This window comes from Ptychodera flava, chromosome 21, assembly GCF_041260155.1.
Source record: "Ptychodera flava strain L36383 chromosome 21, AS_Pfla_20210202, whole genome shotgun sequence".
NCBI classification, from domain to species: domain Eukaryota; kingdom Metazoa; phylum Hemichordata; class Enteropneusta; family Ptychoderidae; genus Ptychodera; species Ptychodera flava.
The window spans coordinates 16,856,962-16,882,586 of NC_091948.1; the positions used below are offsets into that span (position 1 = coordinate 16,856,962).

At 36.7% G+C, this 25,625-nt stretch overlaps 1 protein-coding gene across 1 annotated transcript; it reads left to right on the top strand.

Moving 5' to 3' along the window:
- Positions 1-5,639: 5,639 nt before the first annotated feature.
- LOC139121574 (aqualysin-1-like) lies at positions 5,640-16,739 on the top strand. Its single transcript, XM_070686596.1, has 8 exons — positions 5,640-5,814; positions 6,627-6,776; positions 7,438-7,570; positions 8,376-8,482; positions 8,920-9,061; positions 11,209-11,393; positions 13,808-13,979; positions 16,217-16,739. Exons 1-8 carry the CDS (start codon positions 5,677-5,679, stop codon positions 16,360-16,362), a joined length of 1,173 nt encoding a protein of 390 aa, XP_070542697.1. The 5' UTR covers positions 5,640-5,676; the 3' UTR covers positions 16,363-16,739.
- Positions 16,740-25,625: the final 8,886 nt, after the last annotated feature.

Genomic DNA, 25,625 nt, shown 5'->3' on the forward strand with positions numbered 1-25,625 from the left:
GGCCAAGTGGGACTGACCGATCCAATCATTGAATGATGTGCGTAGGTGGATGGATGGAAAAAGAAATGACAGCAGAAAGCGGGCAGCTGTGAGAATGGAAAGTAGGAATGAAAGAGCATGGTAAGAAAAGGAAGGGTGCCAGTAATACTTGGCTTGACACAAGCTGAGACCATTCAAAGAACGAGGATTTTGAGTTTTGCCAAGATCGTCAGAAATATGAAACCCGACAAAACAGGTCTGTTTTACGTGTGTCAAGAAAGTCCAACGAAAAGATGCGTGCGTATGCATTTGCTGTTGCCTTAAATTCTTGCTTAATGATTTGAATATTGATTGGTAAGCCGCAAAAACCAAGAAAAAACAAAACAAAAAACAAACTAACCAGATCGGCAGTTGGCATGTATAGAAAAGGTAACAATCTGTGCGAGAGAGAGAGAGACGGGGGTGGGGGAGGGAGGGAGGGAGGATATCTGAGATAAACTGATATTTGTAGGCAGGTACTGAGACCAAATCAAACTGTATAGAGATTAACTGATATTGCAATCAAACAAAAATATCTCATCATTAGAAGAGAACAGAATATCACGAATAAACATTCGAGTAACAAGAAAAATGTCCAAGAAATGAATGACGTGGTTCCATCTATTTACCTTGATGATTTTATACTATTAATGTGTCGTCCATAGTGACTTATTTCATTATTTGTTAAACGATTCATTCTTAATTGATACAGCCCGACTGAGTATCTACACGTTCGGCCTGGAGGTTTATGTCTTCCTTCAGCTGTGGTAATTTTTCTTGAACCTCGTCGAAACCTGTGTTCTCTGAAATGGAGCCAAACAAACTATACAGTACACAGAAAACCACGCGGGAAAAAGAAAATTAGAAAGAAGTTGGTTACTTGCATCCGCAAATTGTATCGTCAGCGTTTGGCATGTTTATCCTATCAACGTACTTCAACTAGATTACATCAAGACTCTTATCCCTTCGATTCAAAACTTCAAGATATACTGTGCTTGATCACCGCAATAGACAGATTTAATCTTTTGCTCGAACTTTCAACAAGTAAACTATAAATCATTCCCTTTTGAAATCAAGAATAAAAATCAGGGATCAAACTGCAAAATTAAGTAAAAGAGAAACAAATTACCCAATACTTACCGACTCTTGAAATTCCAAATGACAGCCATTCGATTTTTCACACACACACAAAAAAGTGAAAACTTTCTTTACTCCACGAGCCTCAATGCCGGGGGGGGGGGGGGCACCGAAGTCCTTTTGACAAATATGGATGGTGAGTGAAGGGGGTAAATGAGTTAAAGGGGGAAAAATCCAAACAGTACCCATTCATAGTTGGAAAGGGCCAATGTTACAGACAATTTCATTTGTTTCGTCCATTTTCATTGATAGTGTTATAGAATGAGGGAAGTCAGGAGAAATGACGTGACATATTTACCATGATTCAAGCAAAAGAATAGGTAGCAGGAGGGACGATGTATCGCTTTTTCAGTACCATAAGTTTGTAAACGTTTTACTAAATTTACAACATAAGTTGCCAAGACAATTAAATGTTGCCAACAGGTCAGAACTGGTACTGCTAGGAAGCATTTTATGCATTTTTGAGGACAAGTTTACAAACATTCTGTAGTAAGTAAGCAAGACTTTGAGGTTTACTGATTTTTGGCTGGAACCATTATTTAACCTCAGGGGCATTGAAGTAAGCTGGACAATAAATACTGTAATGCAAACAACTGTTTAACAAATATGAACCATGTTTTACTGGAAACATAAAAAGGGAAACATGAGATAGGAGCAAACTCCGGTGAAAACCCGCATTTGTCATTAAAAACTACTTGTAACATGAAATCAGTGCCAGTGCACATTATCTGAAATAGCACTAACATGAGCGAAAACATAACAAAATAGTTTTGAAAGTTGCCATGGAAAGCACATGAAAAATTGTAAAAAAAGAAATTGGAGTCGAATGCTGCACTATTGCTGAAAACTGCTGTTTTAATTGTTTATCTGAAATTTAGAGCAAGTAGCTACAAATGCTGCGATATCACAGCTAGCTGAACTACTGTACCAAGTATACTGAGTTGTCCTTGAACATTCAAAATGCCACATAAGTATCTAAACTGGTAAGAAAATCCTCACTCTGTTCCATTGATCTGCTAAGTTCGTCTATCTTTCCGCTCCACTTCATCATTAACTAAATGTAACATTGCATCTTGCACCATTGCGATCTCAAAAATGGCCGTTGAGTGTTGTGCATTGTAAAGCTGTCTTCAGACTCAGAATCGGGTCACACGTCACTCTGAAGCCGATGCTGGCAGTGCACAATCACAGTAGAGGTGGAAGGATTATGCAAAAATGACATTAAATCTGAATCTGAAAAATTCCAATATTACTTACAGAAAAAATTGTTTTCGACCCGAACATATGAGTGAAACTGACAAACTTTCCATGATTAACTGATTTGTTCACTCCATGGTTATCAATTTCATGTCAAAGTGGCGAAATTTACGTAAAGCATGCAACAGCCGATGGCGAAATACAGAACCAATCCATATTGATATCGCGAGTTGCCTGTGTTGATTTCACAAATACTGAGCGTGCACAAGGTGGCATTCAATAATGAAGACTCATTATGAGCGATCGCCATTTCCAGATCTGGTCACATCGTCAGGCCCGCATTGCATCACACACAACCGTCGTCCGCGGTCACACAACTATCGTCGTATTAAAACATTAGCATCGATGTAAAATGATGAAAATCAATATACCTCCTTGGAATACTTCCAGAAATACACTTCAAGTCGCAATGTTGGCTGAAGTAATACGTTAATTCTCGCACCAACCAAACAAAAAAAACTTTCCCAATGAGAAACCAATCATGGCGGTGATCACCTCTGACTACCCCCCCCAATGCTTATGCTTATGCGCAGTACACGCAATTATAATAATTATAACATTTGCCCTAAAAACGCTCAAAAATAGCACTAGCAATGATTCAATCAAGGAATCAAAATAGCATAGAGATGAAATTTGCAGGATTTATATTTCTGCCGAATTTGAAAAAAATCTGAAGCAATTTCGAACAGCAGCTGTTTATGGTTAAAAAACTCAAAATATCACAACCTGCAATGATTCAATAAAAAAATCCAACTAGCATACAGGAGGCATTGACCAAAGTGCTCATCTTGCCAAATTTCAGCAAAAGTTACTGAAGCATTTTCAAACAGTGGGTGTCTATGGCCAAAGGCATACGCCATACAGTATATGGCATACGGCGCATACAGAGTGATCACATTAGTCCTTTTGACCATTGTCCGAAGGAATAAAATGTGTTTAAAAAGTTTGAGAGTACGAATATTTGTCCTAGGGGCTCATTCTGCCTTCTTGAGATTGAATTAACGATTAAATCAAATCCAAAATATTCCCCGGATGCAAAACTTTAAGATACTGTAAACGATGTTACGCAAATGACTATTATTAATCGATCACTCATTATCATTGCTTTTGACATTCATAAAATGCTCATTAACACACTTGCCCAAATGATTACGTTTGCTCAGGAAATCGAGCAATAGATGCAGAAGTAAAATAACATCTTTTGAATCAAGATATAATCTGGTTCCATTGAGGACATCCTTGCTTGTTGTAATCGTTCAATTATTAATCAACTCGTCCAATTTCACAGTGAGCAAAACATAATATACGACAAAAGATGCCGAGAATATTGACATCAATATTTCAGTATAAATTGATTTAAGCCTCCGTTATCTGTCAGTAACAGACTACTGTCGATTTCACTATGCATGAATAACTGTGATATCGCTCTTTAACGCTTCCTGAACAACTAGAAATCATCTGATCGAGATATTTTGGACCTACCTAACATGGATTTATCAAACTAATGATGAAATTTGCATATGCAAATTTGTGTCATTTTTGGTTTAAAAAGCACTGCTGATGTATAAATTTCCGAAGTTTTACGCGAGGTGTTAGGAAATGTCTTTACTTTGGATTTATTTAAAGCCCCACTAGCTGTATCTTGCAGTATTATTTTTATGATTTTATTTACTAATTTAGGTGTATGTATACGTTTATTAACTACTAACTGGGACAATATGTGCAATTTTGAAAAGGATAAAGTTATGTTTACCCAAACATTAAATGGCAGTCCATGAGAAAAAGCGAAAAAAGTGGATACTGTGCATATCTGCACTGAAATCTTCACATAACAGCACAGAGTAGTCCAATGTAATGCATAGGGGTGAGTGTTTTCAACTGTGACAATGTATGTTCTGTTTCCTTTGTAATATCACCAATTTTTGAAAATGGCGGGAAATCAAAACGACTGTTAAATTTTAATTTACTACTTATGCAGTAAAGTCCATATCCCTTCAGACGGGAGAATTCAGAGAAAACCAGGAGAGAATGGGAGGATATTTTGAGGTCAACAAATTTCAAGAGTTACAGCTAGTGGAGTTTTAATGCAGCACGAAATTTGTACTTCACGTTGAATGTACAATCAAACTGCCATAGAGGTAACAAGCATTGTTCATTTTGGAAAGCAATTAGAAAAGGTCATGTGCGTTAGAAGTTCAGTAAAAATGATTGGCTATTCAGTTTATTTATTAGAGATTAATCGAGTCAATGCCAATGTATTTGTTTGTGATGTTGTCCCTCGAGTAGTGTTGTGTAACAAAATTACTTGGGTACATCTTTTCTTCTTTCAATTTTATGACGCAACCTGACATGTTTTCTTTATTTTTGTCAGCCAGACTCTCAAAATAGCTTCTCCCTTTGAATAATTATCACTGACTCATATTATTCGGATTTTTATAAGCCGTCTTATTTGATTTGTTTTTTTTCCAGTCGAAGTTATTATGTGTGGTAAGAGAATTAATTTTGCCTCCATCTACCAGCATTGTATGTACCATTCATTTCACAGAGGTCGTGCTACGGTCATCATTCATCACAGCTCCTACTTTTCTTCCATTTCACGATTAGTCAATTAAAGTTTTTTTATTCTGAAATCATGTCTGATTTTTTGGAAACTCGCAATGGCGGATTTATAATTTATTTATCATGGAATAAAATTGGACATTGTTGCTCTTAATTACCCTTCATCCCCATGGTTCGATCACCGCGCAGTGCAATCAAGAAGACATTTGCAATACAAACTGTGGTAGTGTGAATTTGGAGGGTGCCCGCAAGATAGAGTTTTCCCAAGGGAGTGTGCCCGAAGTATAGAGTATACCGTGTGTGTGGTGGTCAAAAGCTTCCATTGAGTTAATTTCGAGTTCCTTTACTTCATAACGAATCACCGCCACTGATATCTTTCAGATATCGAAATGGAAAGAGTTACGGTGTAGATGATAGACGTTCGATGAGTAGATTTATGAGTAGGCTGAGCAACATGGAACACACTCTGAAAGCTGCGTGTGCGCGCGGCCTACTGACCAGCGTAAAAGACCTGTGGAAACGGAATGAAAAATTAGTGATAACCTGAAAATGTCCATGTTTTGATAAAAATACAAACCAAACAGAAATAACCCATGAGAGAAAGCAGCTGGATAAAAGATAATATTAACGTTTACGTCATTAGCTGATAAATAGTCTTGCAATATTCAAATATCACCATTTTATATTTGGAGTAATATTCACAAGATGGACCACAAAATACCATGGATAGGATTTGTTCTCGCTTTGTCGTTTGTGCCGTTGCTGTTAGCATCGGCTTTGGCGCCACTTCACCGAGCTAATCCACTTGAGAGAATTCCAAACAGTTTCGTTGTGGTGTTGAAGGTAACGTGCTATTCCGATTTTCGTGGCTGTCTTCATCGACACTAATTAATCTACATCTATATCTCTGAGACAACAGTTCAGACAATTGCTGGTGTCTGTTAGGAGTCCCCACCCCCGGATACCAGTAATTAAGTACTTGTCAACTTTGACTATGATCGGTCATATTGAACTGAAACCCGACAACATGTTACTTTCATATTCACTCAGTATCAGAATCGTCATGATATCACTCGTTGGACCTGCTTGCCCTCACCGTAGGTGATGGATTTAGCCCATTGCAGTGGAGTCATGTCAGGATACTCAGTATACTTTAAGCTTTGTGATTATGATTTTAACGAATTCACAGCTGATTTGTTTATCAAATAATCTTCTAAACAGTTTAATATTAATGAGGTAACAAATACTAGCTTATAACTGATTGGTTGTCTCGTGACGAGGACCAGATGTGACGTTCGCCGTATTCAAAGCCATATTAAACAATGTTACAATTCATACGGGGAGATATAATTCACCCAGCAGGTGATTAAACCGATCCATCTGATGTGATAACTGGGAAGTATAAAACTATGTAGAGTTTGAATAGCTTGCCTTTGCAAAAAGTCATGCTGTCTTACTCCGCACGAAGCTTCTATGCTAGTTGAGGAGTCCATTATAGCACGGGTAAAACAGCTTTTTACCAAATTCTGTGTAAGCTCTCGCCCAATCAGAATGACGTAAACGTCGCACCTTTTATAGAAAGAAAACTAAAGAGACATTTTAGAGACATTTTCTTGGAATTGTTGGCAACCAAGGTTGTGTTGATTCCGTTTTAGGACAATTGCAATGAATTGGACTTAGCTGACGTCATCACGAAGACAGAAATACTGAGCAGAAGGTACAGATTCGAAGTAAAAATAACGAACAAGTATACCAAAGTATATCTGGGCTATTCGCTAGAAGTTTCCGACAAATTTGTGGAAGTGGTGAGTAGTACCTCTTTAGACTAATTGGTTGGTGTGTTGATTGATTGGTTGTTTTCTTCATATATTCATTCAGTAACTTGCAAGTTTGACAACATGATAATGACAGTTGTTTCATTTTTTGAACATGCATTGTTAACCAGCTTTAAAGTTATGGACTTCCTTGAAAATAACCCATTTTCTATCGCTGTGATTTTCTAGCAGTATACGAACTGAATAATGCCTGTTGCATTTGCTTCACTCTCATCTTTGAGATGTGTTATGAAACAAATGACATCGGCCTTGCCAGAAAAGCAATATTAAACTAAAAAGAATGCAAAATTTCGTTCGGTATTTTCCACATATGTTTCATGGACTTGGTGCAAGTTGTGTTTGAATTCAGACAAATGCACACGAGTGTACAGCAAAAGTAATAGAGGCAACTGAAGTCATGCCTGAGAAGACCAAGCTGACATGAGCTAGCACGTCTAATAACCAACTATTCTCTCTCGAAGTTTGTATACATTCCCAAGATGTTATTCTGACTCCAGCTTTACTGATCATTCATAAAGTTTGATGAGCGTTGCCGCCGTCGATATATAAACGGCTTCATGTTATCAAAAACCAGCCCTCTAAATAGATGGGTACCGGAACACGTTTTCATATAGAATGCTTTGTTCATCAGATTCGTTCCATCGAAGAGGTGGAATACGTGGAGGAAGACAGCATGGTGTATGCGAGGCAAAGTCGTATACCATGGAACCTTGATAGGCTCGATCAACGAGACTTACCCCTTGATAATGTGTTCAATCCAGCCGGTAAAAAAATAATGTATTGATTAAAACAATGCGTTAATTACCAGGGATATGTTGTTGACCAGAGGGACAGGCATAAAGACAGAAATACTACCAAACAGATTGACAGAGAAACAAGTGATTACTAAGTTAGGGAGACAGACTGAATAAATTGATGGATAGACAGATTGATAGAACAATAGATAAATGGATTTATGGATGTATAGAAAGACAGAGATAGACAGGCAAACTGGACAGACAGACAGACAGACAGACAGATAGATAGATAGATAGATAGATAGATAGATAGATAGATAGATAGATAGATAGATAGATAGATAGATATACGGGCGGACGAACGGACGGATGAATGGATAGATAGATAGATGGATGGATAGATAGACATATTCATCTATATAACTTTGAAGGGTAGCACAGGCAGGAAAAAAACTTCTTTAAAACGTGTCTGTGCGTGTGTTCTGGATATCTATTTGGGCATTTGAACAGATAATTATATCTAATGTACACGCCCACATTTCTACATAGATAGCCTTAATTGTCTGCTCTCTTATCTCTTTCTGTCAATTGTGAGATCAGATTAATTTGTCGCAACACATGCCATTTATTTACATGCCATGCAATCTTGTAATTTTCCTGAGTGGGCGGTTTTTGCGTTCGTGAACACTTTTGCCGTATGTCAAAACTCATGGCAATTATATGCAAAATTTAAAAATGGATACTTTTGTTACTGATATTTTAGATTTTTCGTTTATATTTCATGAAATTTGTAAAATTAATATTGTAATGTGTCTGTTATGCTGACAATCAGGTGATGGCAGTGGTGTGAATGCCTATGTCGTTGATACAGGTATCCGATACACACACAGCGAGTTCGGAGGACGGGCGTTACCCTTTTACGACTTTCAGTCTGGTGATGTGAGTATGAATATAATTCGATATAGGGTTAATCCATATACTGTGTGGCCCATACCATCAGAGGCTTATATTGTGTAACCGAAAAAGCTGACGTTTCCGAAACAAAACTGCTATTCTTGAAAACCATAACTCTGTGTGTAGTCCACAAAGCAATATCAAACATTTAGCACTCTCAGTTTTGTAAAACTATTCCCATTCGCGAATCAGAGAAATAGAAAAATCACGCTGAACAGTATCTGTTGGGCAGTCCGAGCATCCGCATTGTAGGGCTGACTAAAAGCTTGCTTTTGAAGTTTCGATCATGCTATAGTGTGCTGTCAGACAGTCAAAGGACAGGTCTATGGTCGGTGAAGGTGTAGTCTGTAGGGTTGGCTCATACTGGACGGTGGATGGAGCTTCCGCTCAACTACCTATGGTTGGCTTTTCTATCTTTTCAGGGCTCTGATTGTCATGGACACGGCACCCATGCAGCTGGAGTGATTGGTGGTCTCACCCAAGGTGTTGCAAAGAATGTACAGTTACACAGTGTACGCATTCTCAATTGCGCCGGTACGGGTACAATTGCCCAGATTATTGGAGGTAAGGTTACTTGTAGCGTGTAAACAAACATCAGGTTTAGCAGTATATTCTTCTTTGTATGTAGGGTAAGAATAAATTTAGTGGACACTGGATACGTTTCCCGATAATTGAATGACCACTTAGTTAGGTCATCGGAGTTTGGGTTTAGAATACTTGCAAAGGAAGAGATCCGACGACGACTCTTTTAGCTGGTATCCACAGTACTGTGTTCAACCTCTCTGCTCGTCCTCTCTTTTACCCGGTAAGTTTCAAAGAAATCTTTCATATAAAAGTAGGGGAAAAATTATAGGAAAAATGACACTGTGAGGCATAAAGTGACCTTTTAATACACGATCAATTATTTGAAGAAATGCCACAAATCATTACAATGAATTGTGTTGTTCCTTGGCATTTAAGGGGAGAACCATTTGATTTCTGGGGGGGGTATGGAGGAAGAGGGTATGGGAGCAAATTTTTTTTTCCTGTCAGAGTGACAGCAATTTTTTTTTTCTACTGTCAGACCTGCATCAATTTTTTTTTTCCAAATGGAGTAGCAGTGCAAATTTTTTTTTTATTGGTCATCAAGTTTGTAATGCGTTGTATATAAGGGAGCCGTCATTATTGACGGCCTGAAACTCCGAAATTTCGAGTGACCCTCCCCCCTTCACCAACTATGAGGAATTTGAGTAACCTTCCTCTCTAACTCTGAAATTTTGACCATTCTCCACTTAGAAAAGTTAAATACCAATACATGTAATTGTAAAATTTACAAAATACAGCAACAGTAAAGACCCTTCAAATCCTGATGTGCCCTGCTAGACTATTATCAGCTATCTCATGATGGTTCGAAAAAGGTGAACACATCAAAATGAAATTCAAAGTCACAATAAAATAAAGATATAAAAGATCACGCAGTATCTAATCATATAGTATATTGTTTAATTTGGATGGATATTATGACAGGGCTTTCACTAGGATATCTGACCGGGCAGAATTTGAAAGTACAGGGGAGAACATGAGAGAGGCTTAGGGGAAAGTGTCACAGGGCTTTCCCCTATCTTGCATGGAAGTTTTTAAGATATTGATGTGTGCAATGGTGCAGTCTGGTGCAATCTGAGAGGGTTTTTAATTTGTTCACTAAGTGAAACTGTTAGAATACCCCAAGGGGGAGAGCACGAGAGGGGGTTCCCCCTCTCGTATTGGAAATTTTGAGAAATTGATGTGTTTAATGGTGCAATCTGAGAGGAGTTTCAGTTTATTTTGCACTCGGTAAAACTGTTTGAAAATGACATTGAACACTGATATTTTTTACATTTTTGCATGATCAGTTTTGAGTCACAATATTCAAAACCAAACAATGACAATACAATTTGTGAAAAACAGTTCTGTTTGCCAGAGACTGAAGACAAATAAATATACAGGAACGGAAAATCTGTGACCTTCTCATGTCATTTCTCCAGCTGCCAGCTTCTAATGAAAAGCCTGAATATGGTATGTTTGCGATCCGGTGTTTGTGGTCAGAAAAACAAGGCTCACACATTGTATTTCATTATATTTTGTTTTTCCTCAATTTTTCATTGTCAAGGTACATCTTTCTAACAATTTATATTGAGAAAATAATATATTGGTTTTAACACTAGTTTATTGACTCCTGTCTTGTGTTTTAAATTTTCACAATTTACAGAAGTCAAATAGTCCCCTTTAGATAGTGCCTATGCCATTGAGATATTGCAACAGAAATCCTGAAATATGATTTCTTGGGTCAGAAAATAGAAGGAAAACATTGAGTGTACTGAGGTGTAGTAGACCTATGTAGTGCATGCTTATATCATAAGTGCTGGGAAAAGAAACATAAGAATTGCTTGTGGTAAAACATTTGCGCCGCCTATGGCGGCGCGCTGGCAAAGAATACATGAGAATAAGGTTTCCAAATTTTGCTTATTTCTGGTGCATTGTGACAATTTTTTTTTCTCTTCTGTCTGTTATGACAATTTTTTTTTTCTCAGGCCATGACAGGATCAATTTTTTTTTTTCTTCTTCTCACCTGGTGACAAATTTTTTTTTCTCAAAATCCTCCATATCCCCCCCAGAAATCAAATGGTTCTCCCCTAAGTCCAGCATATGGGAGTTTGCCACACAAAGCTTTGTTTACGATTACCTACCATTAGGACTTGATTTCCTAGCATCAAATGGTCAGTCACCAGGCGTTGCATCAGTTGCTATCAGTAGCGGACCAAGTTTAGCATTCGACAACGCTGTCCGTGGAGTGATCAATGCTGGTTTTCAAACAGCTATCGCAGCAGGCGGATCGTCAGCTGACGCCTGCAATGTCTCACCAGCGAGAATTGAAGAGGTCTGTATTTTACTTCATTTGGAAACAGACGTCATAAACATGACGTCTATATCAATGAAACTACAGTATGTCAGAGTAGAGAGTTACAGACAGCGGAAACGATCAACTAAATAATGTCTGTTATTTTCTTAAGCTTAATTAATGTTTTATATTCACCCTTTAAATATAATTGCAAAGCAAACCGTAATATTGAGAACAAGGAGCTTATAGAGATTTCTAAAATATCGAATGGGTTCATCTATTCTCGATACCAACAATACGATTTTGCCACCTAAGTGAGCCCTAAACGTTTCGAGCAGTTTCAATATGGCGGATTTCTACAGGTAAAACATATAAGATTAAAGAACAAAACTAAAGTTTTAGGTCATGCAGGAATTTAATGCAAGAAATGCGTAAAAAGACTAATTACTGTGGTGAAAAGTCGACTTTGTACCCACAATGCATTTCAATATCTTGTAGTCCCCCCATGCCCCCACCCCCACTCGGCACAAGACAAAGGCTATTTAGGGAAGCTTTGCCTCCATTTACCCCTTTGCCTCCACTGGAGCAACCTAATGGGGAGTATATCTACAAATGATACGCTTTTAACGACCTTCTCATACATATTTGCCGTTTTAAATGTTTGGTATGGTTATTTCGCGGATTGGCAGTAGACTGTCGACATACTCTTGTACCTTTTCTGTCTCTTGTTGGTGTAGTATGTCGCACAGACGACGGTGGGGGAAAGTGAAAGCATAGACATTGTGTTTCGCACTCGGATTGCCCAGCTCGCACCTTTGGCGCTACACTTGCGATTCCCAACATGTCGTATGTGCAAATGGCTACACAAATAAGAGACAGAAAAAGCACTAGGGACAGTCGACAGTCCAGATTGGTAGGTACAATAAATTTGCCGTGATTCTTGGTGGCGGTGCCCACGACGAAAGTCAATAAACTTAAAATTTGGAAACGTTGAACATTCTGACTTCATTTCACCTTTATGGTCAACAGTAATGACTCTGATTAAATGCTGAAAACAGTGATAAACAGCAGCAAACCTCATGTATTTGTAAAAGTCGAAAAATCGTAAGGACGGACTGCTAAGTACTGTTACTAATCGTTCTTTCTTCAAAAGGGGAAGAGTTTGTTTCACTCGCCTTGACCTGCTGAGAGGTACCTGGGGATCTTCAGTGTATTGACTACACGAGACGTTCAGAGCTCGTTGGTACTACATAGGCTTTATTTCTCTGTAGACAAGCTTGACAGTTGCCATCGCCCAAGATACGCTTCTCCCATAGTTTAAATGTTTTGGGTCCTCTGTGTTCCTCTCTCAATGTTCAAATCTCACTTGTATTGTTTTAGAATGGGATTTTAAACGTTATCTTTAAGGCGTGGCTTTGATCATACGATAGACATGAATTAAAGTAAAATGATACATCCAATCATAAACATCAGTGCAGGTCTTGATCTTAAATTGACATGTTATTATCAATATGCAAACGTAATTGACTATCTTCATGCTCTTAATATTATTCAAATATATTCTTGTTTTCATCCAGACTTCCGTAAACATCCTCGTAAAACGTAATTAGCGTTATTGTGCGTTTGTGTCAAATATGATGGTTTGTACGGAAATCGACTTATAATTGAGATCTTGTTGTTTTAATTAATTATTTTACTGGTATCAATGTCCTCTAGGTTCATTAACCTTTGTCGGAGATAAAATATCTCTGTAACAGTACCACCAATGAAGCAAAAAACGGCGATGCCTTTGGAATCAGTATATGTGATACCACTCTTTTGGTCACCGGAATGATTGTTCCATACCAAAAAGAGTAAAGTTCAATCACTATGCCGCCACAAGTACTGTGGGTATCACATACTCAAGGTGATAGTAGTGACTGGGCGGACAACCTTGAAAAGTGTATATACATGAATATCTTTCTACTTTTGCAGGATAGAGTGTGGTTTTCAGAAAGCACTATGATAAGTGATGATAGCAATGTTTGATTCACTTGAAGGACAATATTGGGATCCCAATATTAGCAATTTCACAACCTCTGCTGACTCTGGATCTCAAAGTTTCCCCCGTTAGCCGTTTCTTTTCTCCCTGACCGACTATTCTACTTCTCCTGTCGTAATCCGTGCTACCTGCAGGATTGTAATACTTAAAGGTTTTTTATTTTGCATTACGGATCTCGGAAACGCCACCTTTAACACCTTATAATTCGATGCAAACGACTTATGTCAGCTTTCATCATAACGATTTGTAAACACAGAACTATAAAATACTTAGCTAGAGATTAAAATACCGTAAAAACGTTACAATATTTTCCTGACAAAGAAAGACAAGGGACGCAACTCAGTGTTTGAATGTAGCTTTTTAGGCAGTCTCTCTTTGACACTAATCATTGAATTGTATCCGATGGAAACAGGGTATTACTGTTGCTGGTTCGGGTTCTAGAGACACTCTGGTTTCATCCTCGAACACTGGGCCCTGTGTGCATATCGTCGCCCCTGGTGAAAGCATTAGGAGTGCCTGGCACACTGGAGATTTCGAATACCGTGTGATAACTGGAACATCCTCAGCGGCTGCACATGCAGCAGGTAAGAACATTTCTATAGTCTTAGATTAGAGCACTTGTCCACAGTCCCTCCATCCACGGAGGGACTGTGGCTCGTATTTGACTTTGGAGTTTCATTACTCGATACGCACAGATTTCTTGTTTGCACACGCTAAAGTTAAGCGTTCAACACAAAGAATCCAATCATGCGCCTGCACCAGGAAAAAAAATACTTTTTTCCAACGGTAAAAATCCTGCTAGTGTATTTACTTCGTATCATTAAGTGTGATAAGAGAACGTGCGGCAATCGACACATCCTTTGATGTTAAGTTGTGCGTTAGACTAAAACAACTTGTACTTCACAGTAAAGAAATCTATGTACGGTGGCTTAATGAGGCCACAGGAGTAATTTTTTATTTCATACCTGTAATTTTTATGATGCCTGTAATTTTTATTTCATGTCTGTAATTTTTATTTCATACCTGTAATTTTTTTATACCAGTAATTTTTTCCATACCTGTATTTTTTATGCATGTAATTTATATTTCATGTCTGTAAGTTTTATTTCATAACTGTATTTTTTATTGCATGCCTATAATGTTTTTCATGCCTGTAATTGTTTTTCATATTTGTATTTTTTCATACCTGCAATTTTTATTTCATACCTTTCTTTTTTCATGCCTGTAATTTCTATTTCATAACTGTAATTTTTATTTCATGCCTAAAAATCTTTTTCATGCCTGTAATTGTTTTTCATATTTGTAATTTTTGTTCATACCTGCAATTTTTATTTCATACCTGTCTTTTTTTCCCTGCCTGTAATTTCTTTTATACCTGTAGCCTAATTTTTTTAATGCCTGTAATTATTTTTAGTTTTGTGACCTTTAAACCTACCGGTACTGTTTGCTGTCAGCCTGGATTAAAAGACTACTTTCGCCTCAAATATGGCATTGTTGAACCAAACAAATATCCCTATGTTCATGCTATACTAAGTTGCCCTCAGAATCGACGTTTTATTCACTGCACGCTGAAAACACTTGTTTTCCGCACCGTGCTATAGTCGATGGCTGTCACAAGACCTATACCATGAGCTGTCGTCATCACCCCTTTTTCAGCAACTTTTCCATTGCAGGGATGAAGTGAGTCGATTCCGAGTGTGTTTGAGTAGTGCATGTAGATACAGATATGTGTAGGTTTTAAGAAGGCTAAATTTTGGGCGAAAGGTCAGCTTTTGACCCAGGATGAACGCGGCTATCAGTACTTGTGGGTTCAAAAGTAACAAAACAAAAAATAAATTACAGGCATGTTTTGAATTTCGTACATGTAATATGTTTTTCATACCTGTAATTTTTATTTCATACCTGTATTTTTTTTAGTTTTGTGACCTTTGAACCTACCAGTACTGTTTGCTGTCAGCCTGGGTCAAAAGCCTAGTTTCGCCTCAAATATGGCATTGTTGAACCCAATAAATATCCCTATTTACATGCTCTTCTCAGTTGCCCTTAGAATCGACTTTTTATTTACTTCACACTGAAAACGCTTTTTTCCGTGATACCAAGTCGATGGCTGCAACAAGACTTACTTCATGAGCTATTTGCATAAAGTTAGTCGATTCCGAGTGTGTTTGAGTAGTGCATGTAGATAGAGATACTTGTAAGATTCAAAAATGCTAACTTTCGGATGAAAGGTCAGCTTTTGACCCAGGATGAACGCGGCAATCATTGGGTTCAAAGGTTTACAAAACTAAAATTACAGGTACGAAATAAAAATTACAGGCATGAAATAAAAGTACAGATGTGAAAAAAATTACAGGTATAAAATAACATTACAGGTATGAAAAAAAATCACACGCACGAAAAAAAATTACAGGCATAAAATGAAAATTACAGGTATAAAAAATTACAGGTATGGAAAATCAATTACAGGCATACAAAAAAAATATAGGCATGAAATAAAAATTACAGGTATGAAATAAAACCTACAGGCATGAAATAGAAATAACAGGTATGAAAATAATTACAGGCATGAAATAAAAATTAAAGGCATGACAAAAAATTACAGGTATGAAATAGAATAATTACAGGTATGAAAAAAATACTCCTGTGGCCTCATTAAGTCACCGTAGAAATCTGTGTGTGCCATAAACTCCAAACTCAAATGACAAACGCTGTAAAATCCCATACTGCATACGTTGATTTACTTTGATTTTTGATTGGTTGACGAGAATCGACTGTTTGGCCAAGCTGTTGATTTTTCTCGTATATTTGTTCTTCTCCTCAGGCGTATGTGCCGTCATATTACAAGAAACTCCAACGTTGACACCTGAAAAGGTGAAAAACGAACTCATTCTCGATTCTACAAATGACCGTCTGAACAACGTGCCGGTCGACACTCCGAATCTATTGACATATACAAGCGCCAATTAGATAATGATTGCGTCATCTGTAGGAGTGAGCGATGTCTATATTTTATTAGTTTTGATCTCAGGCTTCAGAAATCTCAATGACAATATGTATGCAAACATCGAAGTAAAAGGACAATCAAAAATAAACTGTAGATAATACAATACCCTTAGATTTGATTGCGTCAGCATGTAGGTACACAGATTAAAAAAAACCACTTACGCAGATGCGGTGATTGGAGATCTCGGCTCAATGGATTTGAATAAATGTTTGCAAAGATCGATGGGTATCGCATTATCTGACACAAAATATGGTATTTTTTGGCTTAATATATGCAAATCATGGTAAAAACTCTGTTCTGAGAAGCTTGCACATTGGACAAATAAAGATCGAAAGTGGTATTCGTCTTCAGTGTCACCGATTATACATAGCTTACATATTCCGAGGTGTTGGTCGTCTTTAAGTCGACTGTCCCCGGATGCCAAGTCAGACAAAGAACAACTTGCAAAAGCTTCGAAAGATTTGCAATTACAGTACAGGAAAATGTAAGTCTCTGGTTCTAGCAAGCTCTTAAAACCCATTAATTGCGTATAATTGGTTGTTCTAGAAGTTTTTCAGACCACGTTTGTTTTGGATATTGTTAGTTTAAATATGCGATTTCATCGCCCACTTCTTGTGCCACCCATGCATATCCAAGACCATGTGAAAATAGAAAATAAATGTTTGACTGATGACACCCATGTATATCTCCGTAATAGATCAAGGTCATATAACATGCTTTATATGGTAGTCTGTCAGGAAACATATGGATCAGCTTTATTTAATCAGTAAGAGATACAACGTTTGACTGTTGAAACAAGAATGGGAAGCCGACCACATTCTCCGACCACTGCCTGATAATAAACGTCAACACCACTTTCCTTGAACACTTTCAGTTACATGAATCCTAACATCTCTGATTTATACCTTAAAATCGGCATGATGGACGAATCCAAAATTTTAAATTGACACTTATATGGAAACTGCCCAATTTACAACTTGCGATGAGAACACAATGAAGGGATTTGTTAGCTTGTCCTGCCAACGTTACAGTGCGTAGACCAGATGTTACGTAATGACAAGAGCAGGCCAAAGTATTTGGAGTAAGAAACAGCTTCAGTTTTGGAAGTGTCAAAGAGCCAATTTCAATGAGTCGTTTGGTGCCCCATTTACGGAAAATGACACTTAAATAAATACATACATACATACACACATACATACATACATACATACATACACACACACACACACATACATACATACATACATACATACATACATACATACATACATACATACATACATACATACATACATACATACATACATACATACATACATACAGAATATTGTATCATAAATTTTGAAATGAATATTGACTATATATAGCCAGTGGATCTGAGATGCTCTCTGCAGTGTTGACAGCGGCAATGGGAGTTTTCGATGACCCTTCGTGGTAAGAAAGTTTGTTTGACAGTAACCCTGGAACAAATGCCGTCGGAGCGGTCGAAAACTTTGTTTTCTTTAAATTCTCCATTGAATTGGCCCCAGTATTCATAGCTTACAGCGAAGCCGCTGCGGATTTTATAATGACATATTCCATATTCATTTGTCATTAATATAGATGTTTTTACCAAGGATTTATGCGAGCTATTCGTACGCAAAACATTATGAGACTATTGTATTCCCGATAGTTTTTGTGGTTGCCGAAAACACTTTGGATTAAAATTGTAGATGATGGCGACGCCGAATTTAGGAATACATAAAAAACAGCCCTCAACACGTTGCTTCAATTTTTTTGCATTATCTCCGGTATTGACGACTCGAACATTCTAAAAAGTCGTTAACAAAAAGTGGGACTAATAACTCATTGACGGTCAAAAGAATATATGCTCAAAGCTTGTTAAAGGCCTAGGCTACGATATGCAAAACGCCTTTTTTTTCCTAGTTTTTTGTTTCTTCATCGAAAAAATGGTGTAGCCATCTTAGTCACATTTGAAAAAGGGGGAACGGAAAAAGGCTGTGATGAATGAAGCAAAAATTTACAGAAATGAAATTTACAGAAAAGGGGAAAACTGCTAGTGATTAGTGTACAACGTCCCATTTAAATAATTTAATGAAATAAATTTGCAAAAGGAACGAATATTCATATTTCGTTTTAGGTCTCTGTTGCTTCTTCACGAATGACACTGATTGATCCATACATGTTTCTATCCTATTGCCGGCACTTTTACATTCTTCTATTTATCATAAGTATTCTTATGATACATATTTCTGACCAAAAAGTTTGCTTCCACTGTAAAGACTTCCTATCGTAATTTCTTTTAATCATTGAAGAGTAAAAACGAATAATCAGCCAACAGCCTTTACAAGAAATCCTTTTGTTCTTACTGGAAACCTATTTACGTGGGAATATATTCAAGTGGCTACTGAAAAAATATTTAAAAATAATTCACCAACTGTATATTAGCGTCTTTTGGACAAGCTAATAACATGGTTTTTGTTTCAAAATAAAAGAGACAAGTCCGTATATTTACATGTGCTTGACAATTTATAGAACTGTACTTGACTAGAGTTGGGTAACAAGTGCATATGGGTTACACAAATATGAAATCGCAATTTGATCTGAAAAAGCGCTTTGTGTAGCTGCAACTCTCTTGTTGCACTTTCTCCCTTTCTCCTTTAATTTACAAATGAGGGGCGTTTTTTCTAACCTCGTCCCCAATTCTCAACAACAACGTCTCTTTTTGTTGACAAGTCTCGTTACGGAAGTGTCTTCAAATTTGCAGAACGAGCGTGGGTACTCAACCACACTCGGTGTTCAAAAGCAATTTCTATACTGATCGATAAGCTGTCCAAAATAAATTTGAACATATAAATTACATACTGGTCCATATTTTTCACTCACACATAAATATATAAGTAATTTAATCCAGAAATAATTAGACGGTACAGCAGTGCTAATTTCTTCACAAAAAGAAGCAAAAATATCCTAAGCACACCATACAACATTCTTGGTTACACTTGCCAATGATCTTTTTTAAGTTCCAACACTGTTGAAATCGAAAATCTTGCTTGTTCAGTCGAAGACTTGTTGCTCATCCCGGGCACTCATCGTCTCGCCCTTGTTTCAAAACTGCAGACGACACTAAGCGTGTGGTCACGTGACCGGGGTCTTTTTCAAAAACTTTAGTCAAAAGTTTTTCGGGAAAATGCCCTCTGACGTCACTTTTTTCCGAAGAAGTGGGAACAAGTCTTATCTACTTTCTTGTCACGTGACGTGTTCTGACGAATTGCGACACGGAATGAGCATGTGGTGAGTAACAAAGTTGACTATAGCAACCTCTGATTCATTTTTTGCGTCTTGTTCAAGGTCGTTTTCTGAATGCATCGACTTATCAATCATGCCGCTAAATTGGTGACCTTAGCAGATTGTTTTTCGTCGAATGTTAACAATCGATTGTTCTTATGTAGACGTTACACACTTGTTGTTCATTAAAAAGTAATTTGGCCTATGAAAATTTACTATTGTTGAACAGGACTCCTTTGTCGTCGATAATAAAACGACACTATTATTAAGGACGTGGATGAAGGTTAGAAAATCCTGAGGGACTGTGCTGATGGAAGCTCGTGATCTACCACTGTCATATCAAATAAATACATAGGCGTGCAGCACGTATTGCAACGATGACAAACTATATATAAGACGCACGTCTCCCTTTTATTTCGGTCATTCAATATTAATTTTTCATGGGCAATCTTTCTTGATGCCGTGCCATTTTCCTACCAGGTGTCGCCATTTTTCCTTCACTGTTCTATGGCGTCATTCAGGCGATGACGTTTTCAAGGCTGACGGTGTGACGTACTGTATGCCGCAATTAATAAAATTGATTCTCAAGTAGAGAAGTATCTCGAGTAGAGATACTGAATGCAACCTCGCAAAGTTATCCGTTGATTTATCCGGTTCTGATCTATATGATAAAGACATTCTTACTTTTTTGCGGTTTTCTTTAATTGCAGCAAAACACACGACCAAAAGTTGTTAGCAAACATAGTCATTTTTCTTATCTTTGTATATGCTGTGTAGGGTAAAGTGAGCAGACAAGAAAAATGAGAGAAAGATTGATGTTCCATCTTTCTTGTTTAGATAATCCTTTATATACCATATCCTTTGATTTTATTTAGTTTGAGTCGCCTTAATATAACTGTTGTATCGTATGAAGAAAATGGGTGTCGCTGACAAGTTGATGATGTTACACGACGATATGTATTTCAAAGGCACTAAGAAAAAGTGCTAAATGAGCCATTTTTTGCAGGTTTTTTTTTTGTACTGAGGGGAATGATCTTGGCATTTTATCTTGAAATGTAGCACAGTGACACCACGTTTTGAATTGAATATTCAAAACGACTTCTTATTCAAAGTCTTTTTGTAGAGTTTCAAGAAAATGCCAATATTGCAAAAACGTTTTCTCACATTCCTACATACGAACCAATTGAATTAGCTGATACTACGTTATCAATGGGTAGTCCTCTACCTAAAGTAACAGATAATATTACTTTGTACTTATATATATGATTACATCAAGTACAAAGAAATATTGTCTGTTACTTAAGGTAGAGGACTACCCATGGATAACCCGGTATCAGTATCGTACATACGATCGCGTGTATGCGTGAAACTCAAGCAATAGGTACCAAACATACTTGATGTGTTCTCATTTTTTATTGTTTATATATATATATATATATATATATATATATATATATATATATATATATATATATATATAATATATATATATATATATATATATATACATATATTATACTTTTTTATTGTTTTATATATATATATATATATATATACACACACACACACACACACACACACATATATAATATATATATATATATATATATATATATATATATATATATATATATATATATATATATATATATATATATATATATTGACAGGATAGGTCAAGCAGCACCAACTCTAGGACACAGTGTTCTTCACTACAAACTAAATTTTATTGTCCGACGTTTCGTGGGCTTAATCCCACTTCATCAGGGTTAAAAACTGAAATAAACGGATAACAGACTATAAAGCATGTGAAAGAAAATACAGGAAGCTAAAACATTGAAACGAACTTGAAAAGCGAAACTCTTAAAAAAGTACTTTTAGTGGTAACTGGACCTCGGACTCAACACGAGGATCTATACTACACAAAGAGTTGTGGAACAACGCAAGAGTGTACTCACTTGTTGACTGTCAAGATGGAAATGACACTGAACCAACCAGAGTAGAGGTTGAAATGCATTGGGTGATTGACACCTACAAGCTGATTTGCATAGTTTGAATGCGATGTACATCACATGCAGACGTAAGAAATATGCAATACGGTGTACAATACAAATGAACAAACAATGTCTTTGAAAGTGGAGAGACAGCTGCAGGAAAACCAACCAGTACTGAAATATCTAAGCCAGGAGAAAATAGAACTCTACTGAAGTGAAAATTTCACCATCAAAATAAAAAAACTAGTAAAAGTACAGGGTAAAATTCAATGTCAATATTCTAAAAAAGATGTAAAAGTCTTAAATAATAATGATCACCATCAAAATAAAAAGTGGTAAAAATACAGGGTAAAATTCAATGTCAATACTTAAAAGATGTAAATGTGTTGAAAAACAAATGTGATAAAAAATGTGATAAAAAAAAGGTATCACCCGTATGTAGTCAAACTGACAGGGAGGGTGAAAAATACCTATGCATTGGGATTGTCTTTGACAGATCCGAACAAACAACCGTACCGACTGGTCAGTATTATTGCTGATATTGCACTATACAGACTATACAAGCCTGTTCGTGCAGAACCTATGACTGATGATCATCGTCATTTCATACATCTTCCATTTACTAACAAAGGGATTGATGCCATTAATATCAGCAATATACTTCACAACAAAAAGGTTACATCAACTATACCTGTATACTTTAAGAACCAGTCTGTACCTATTCTGTCATATCGGTACACCAAGACAATACAATCTCCAATAAAATATTCAATTACGATAAGGCATTGCGGCACTTAAAAATTGATGAATTCCTTCAAACACCAGCATCCTGTGAGATCTCCCTTCAAATATACTCAAGTTGGCCATGTCATCAGTGGTGATCTGAACTTGGTTGAACATCACCACCTTCGTAAGATATTATCTTGTGGACCCAAGTTCAGAGAACCTCGCAGGATCAACTGGAACCATAATTTTAAGATCATCATGGACTCTGTTGAAGAATATGCCAGGAAATGGGCTAAAAGGGAGGATGTAGAGCTAGACACTGTGAGAATGGGTCAAATCTGTGAGGAAAATAGTTCGTGGCCGTATTGGTCGACTAAAATCACATGTTTGCAGAAGACCCTATTCTGTATTTAAAGATCCTGATGCTGTTAAGTGTTTGAATGATATCCATGACAAATATGTTGTCGTCCCTGCTGATAAAGCTGCCAATAATATTGTATTTGTCTGTAAGAAGTATTATTTTGAATGTCTTATAGACGAACTTTGTGTAACTAAGACCTCCACCAACTCCACTTACAGACAATCAATGTTCAACAAATTTAAAATTTTGGCAAATCATAAGTCATTCATGGATAATTTTAATATTACAACAAAGGATGACCATAATAAGTTGCCTAGCTTATACTGGATACCAAAGCTCCACAAAACACCTTACAAAGCTAGGTTTATCGCAGGATCTTCAAAATGTTCAACAACAGAGTTATCGAAGATACTGACTTCTGTTCTTTGAACTATTAAACGGGGACTTAAATCATACTGCGATGTTGTCTTTTCTCGGAGTGGTATAAATCAAATGTTGATATTAAAAAATTCGAAGGAACTCTTTGAAAATTTGAAATCAAGATCTGTTTCAAAAATAACATCTATTAAAACTTTCGATTTTTCCACATTGTATACCACAAGACCACATGATAATTTGAAAGAACGCTTGAAAAACATCATCAACCAAGAATTTTTCTACAAAAACGGTTCACGCCGTTACAAATATGTGGTATTAGGGTATATAGGGTATAATTCTACATATTGTTATTTCTGTTCTCATGCGAAGCAGAATTTATTCAGAACCTTATCAAGCAGAAAAAGGTCTCTGTAGCTCGAACTTCCAACCCTACATTTAGATACATAGACGATGTTATTTCATTGAATAACTCTGAATTAAGTAAATCTCTCGCTATGATTTATCCTCCAGAATTGGAGATTAAAGAAACTACAGAAACGGCCTCTTCTGCTTCATATCTGGACATTTTACTTAAATTGACTCTAATGGTCACCTTTCTACTAGGCTATATGACAAGAGAGATGATTTCAACTTTAGTATAATCAATTTTCCACTCCTCATCAGTAATAATCCACTCTCACCTGCTTACGGGGTATACATTTCCCAGCTTATTCGATATGCAAGAGCATGCAGTTCATATGGTGATTTTGTAGAGAGACATGGCCATCTCTCTTACAAACTGTTAAATCAAGGTTACACCAGAGCAAGACTTGTCTCTACATTCAAACGCTTTTTTGGCAGGTATCGCAAGCTGGTAGATAAATATAATATCTCTCTTCGACAAATGATCACTGATAGCATCGGTGACAAGGGGCCTTACTTAGTGACCACTACCTATCTGACTTACAGATTGATATATGGCGGGTGCCACATGTGGGGCAGGATGCGCTTACTATTTTCGAAATACCTGACATCACTTCTTGGTCTTTTGGCCAGAGGTCCATATATCTTTTTTTCATGAATTTGACTTTGTTTGTGTACCGTCTATTTACTGTCTGTTCTGTGCTGTTTTGTGTCTATTTTACAACTATTGTCTTACAAATTCTGACCTAGTGTTATTGAATTATGGATTGGTATGATTGCGATTATTATACACAGATACATACATATATATATATATATATATATATATATATATATATATATATATATATATATATATATATATATATATATATATATATCGGTATCCTCTTTGCTCCCGCCAAGACTCCCTCCTTCACTATCGTTTGTGAAAGCTGTCTTAATAAATATTGCGATCTAGTTGTTTATCAACAGCTCGAGCAGTCGTTACTGAACAAACACCTGTGTCGAGATCATATCAGTGGTGACAGTAATGGCAGTGACAGAAAGAATTTTTGAAACGACCAAATATCACTTTAATTAGTGTACATAAGTACATACATACATACGTATGTATGTATGTATGTATGTATGTATGTATGTATGTGTGTATGTATGTATGTATGTATGTATGTATGTATGTATGTATGTATGTATGTATGTATGTATGTTTAATTACAACGGAGCACGAACAGAGACCTTATCAATTGATTCAGTGGAGTCGCGTGTGAGTGTGTGTCTATATGTGTGTGTATCGATTATTTCTATAGTTCTAATCACTTGTCAAATTTATGCATATGTGATATTAGCTTTTAAGAAATGGTTTTTCGACCCCTTTAAATCATTTTTCCGTACTTAATGAGCAAACTACTACACTTTGAAGTGGGATCACTTTAACGACCTAAGCGAGCACAGAAGGGTAAATCATCGTTTATTTGAACGAAGCCTTGCAGTCAGTGAGATGATAGAGATTGTTAACGGCATAATCTTGGCATTTGAAAAGTAATAGCATGTAGGAGTCAGTATATTTTTGTGATCCACGTCTTATTGACTGTGCGATGATTGTTATCGTTTTTATGGTTTGTACTTCCGCATGAGACAACATACGAAACTGATAAAACAGAATTATGGTCTATTATCTTTCTATTGAGTAAGATTTTTATCCGCTGACTTCATCGAATGACGAAATTTCCGGCACCACGATGAATTACTACATTCATTATTAATGACTTTATTTCACAATGATAAAATATCGCCTATGCACACATGATGGACAGGGTATAGTTACTAAAACACACTGGACAAATAAACCAACTTTACATTAAAGCCAGCGTGACTAACACCTCTGTCAAAACGTCAAAATTATCCAAAATAAGTGAAGATGAGTCACTGCAAATTAATGACAGCCCTCAGAATCTGTTGAGTGCATTATTATTGCAACGCCTATGCTGAAGTCAAATGGCACTAGGACTGTACACAAAGACATTTTCGCAAAATGCCTTAAAAATTTGAATTGTACTTCACAGCTACAACTACT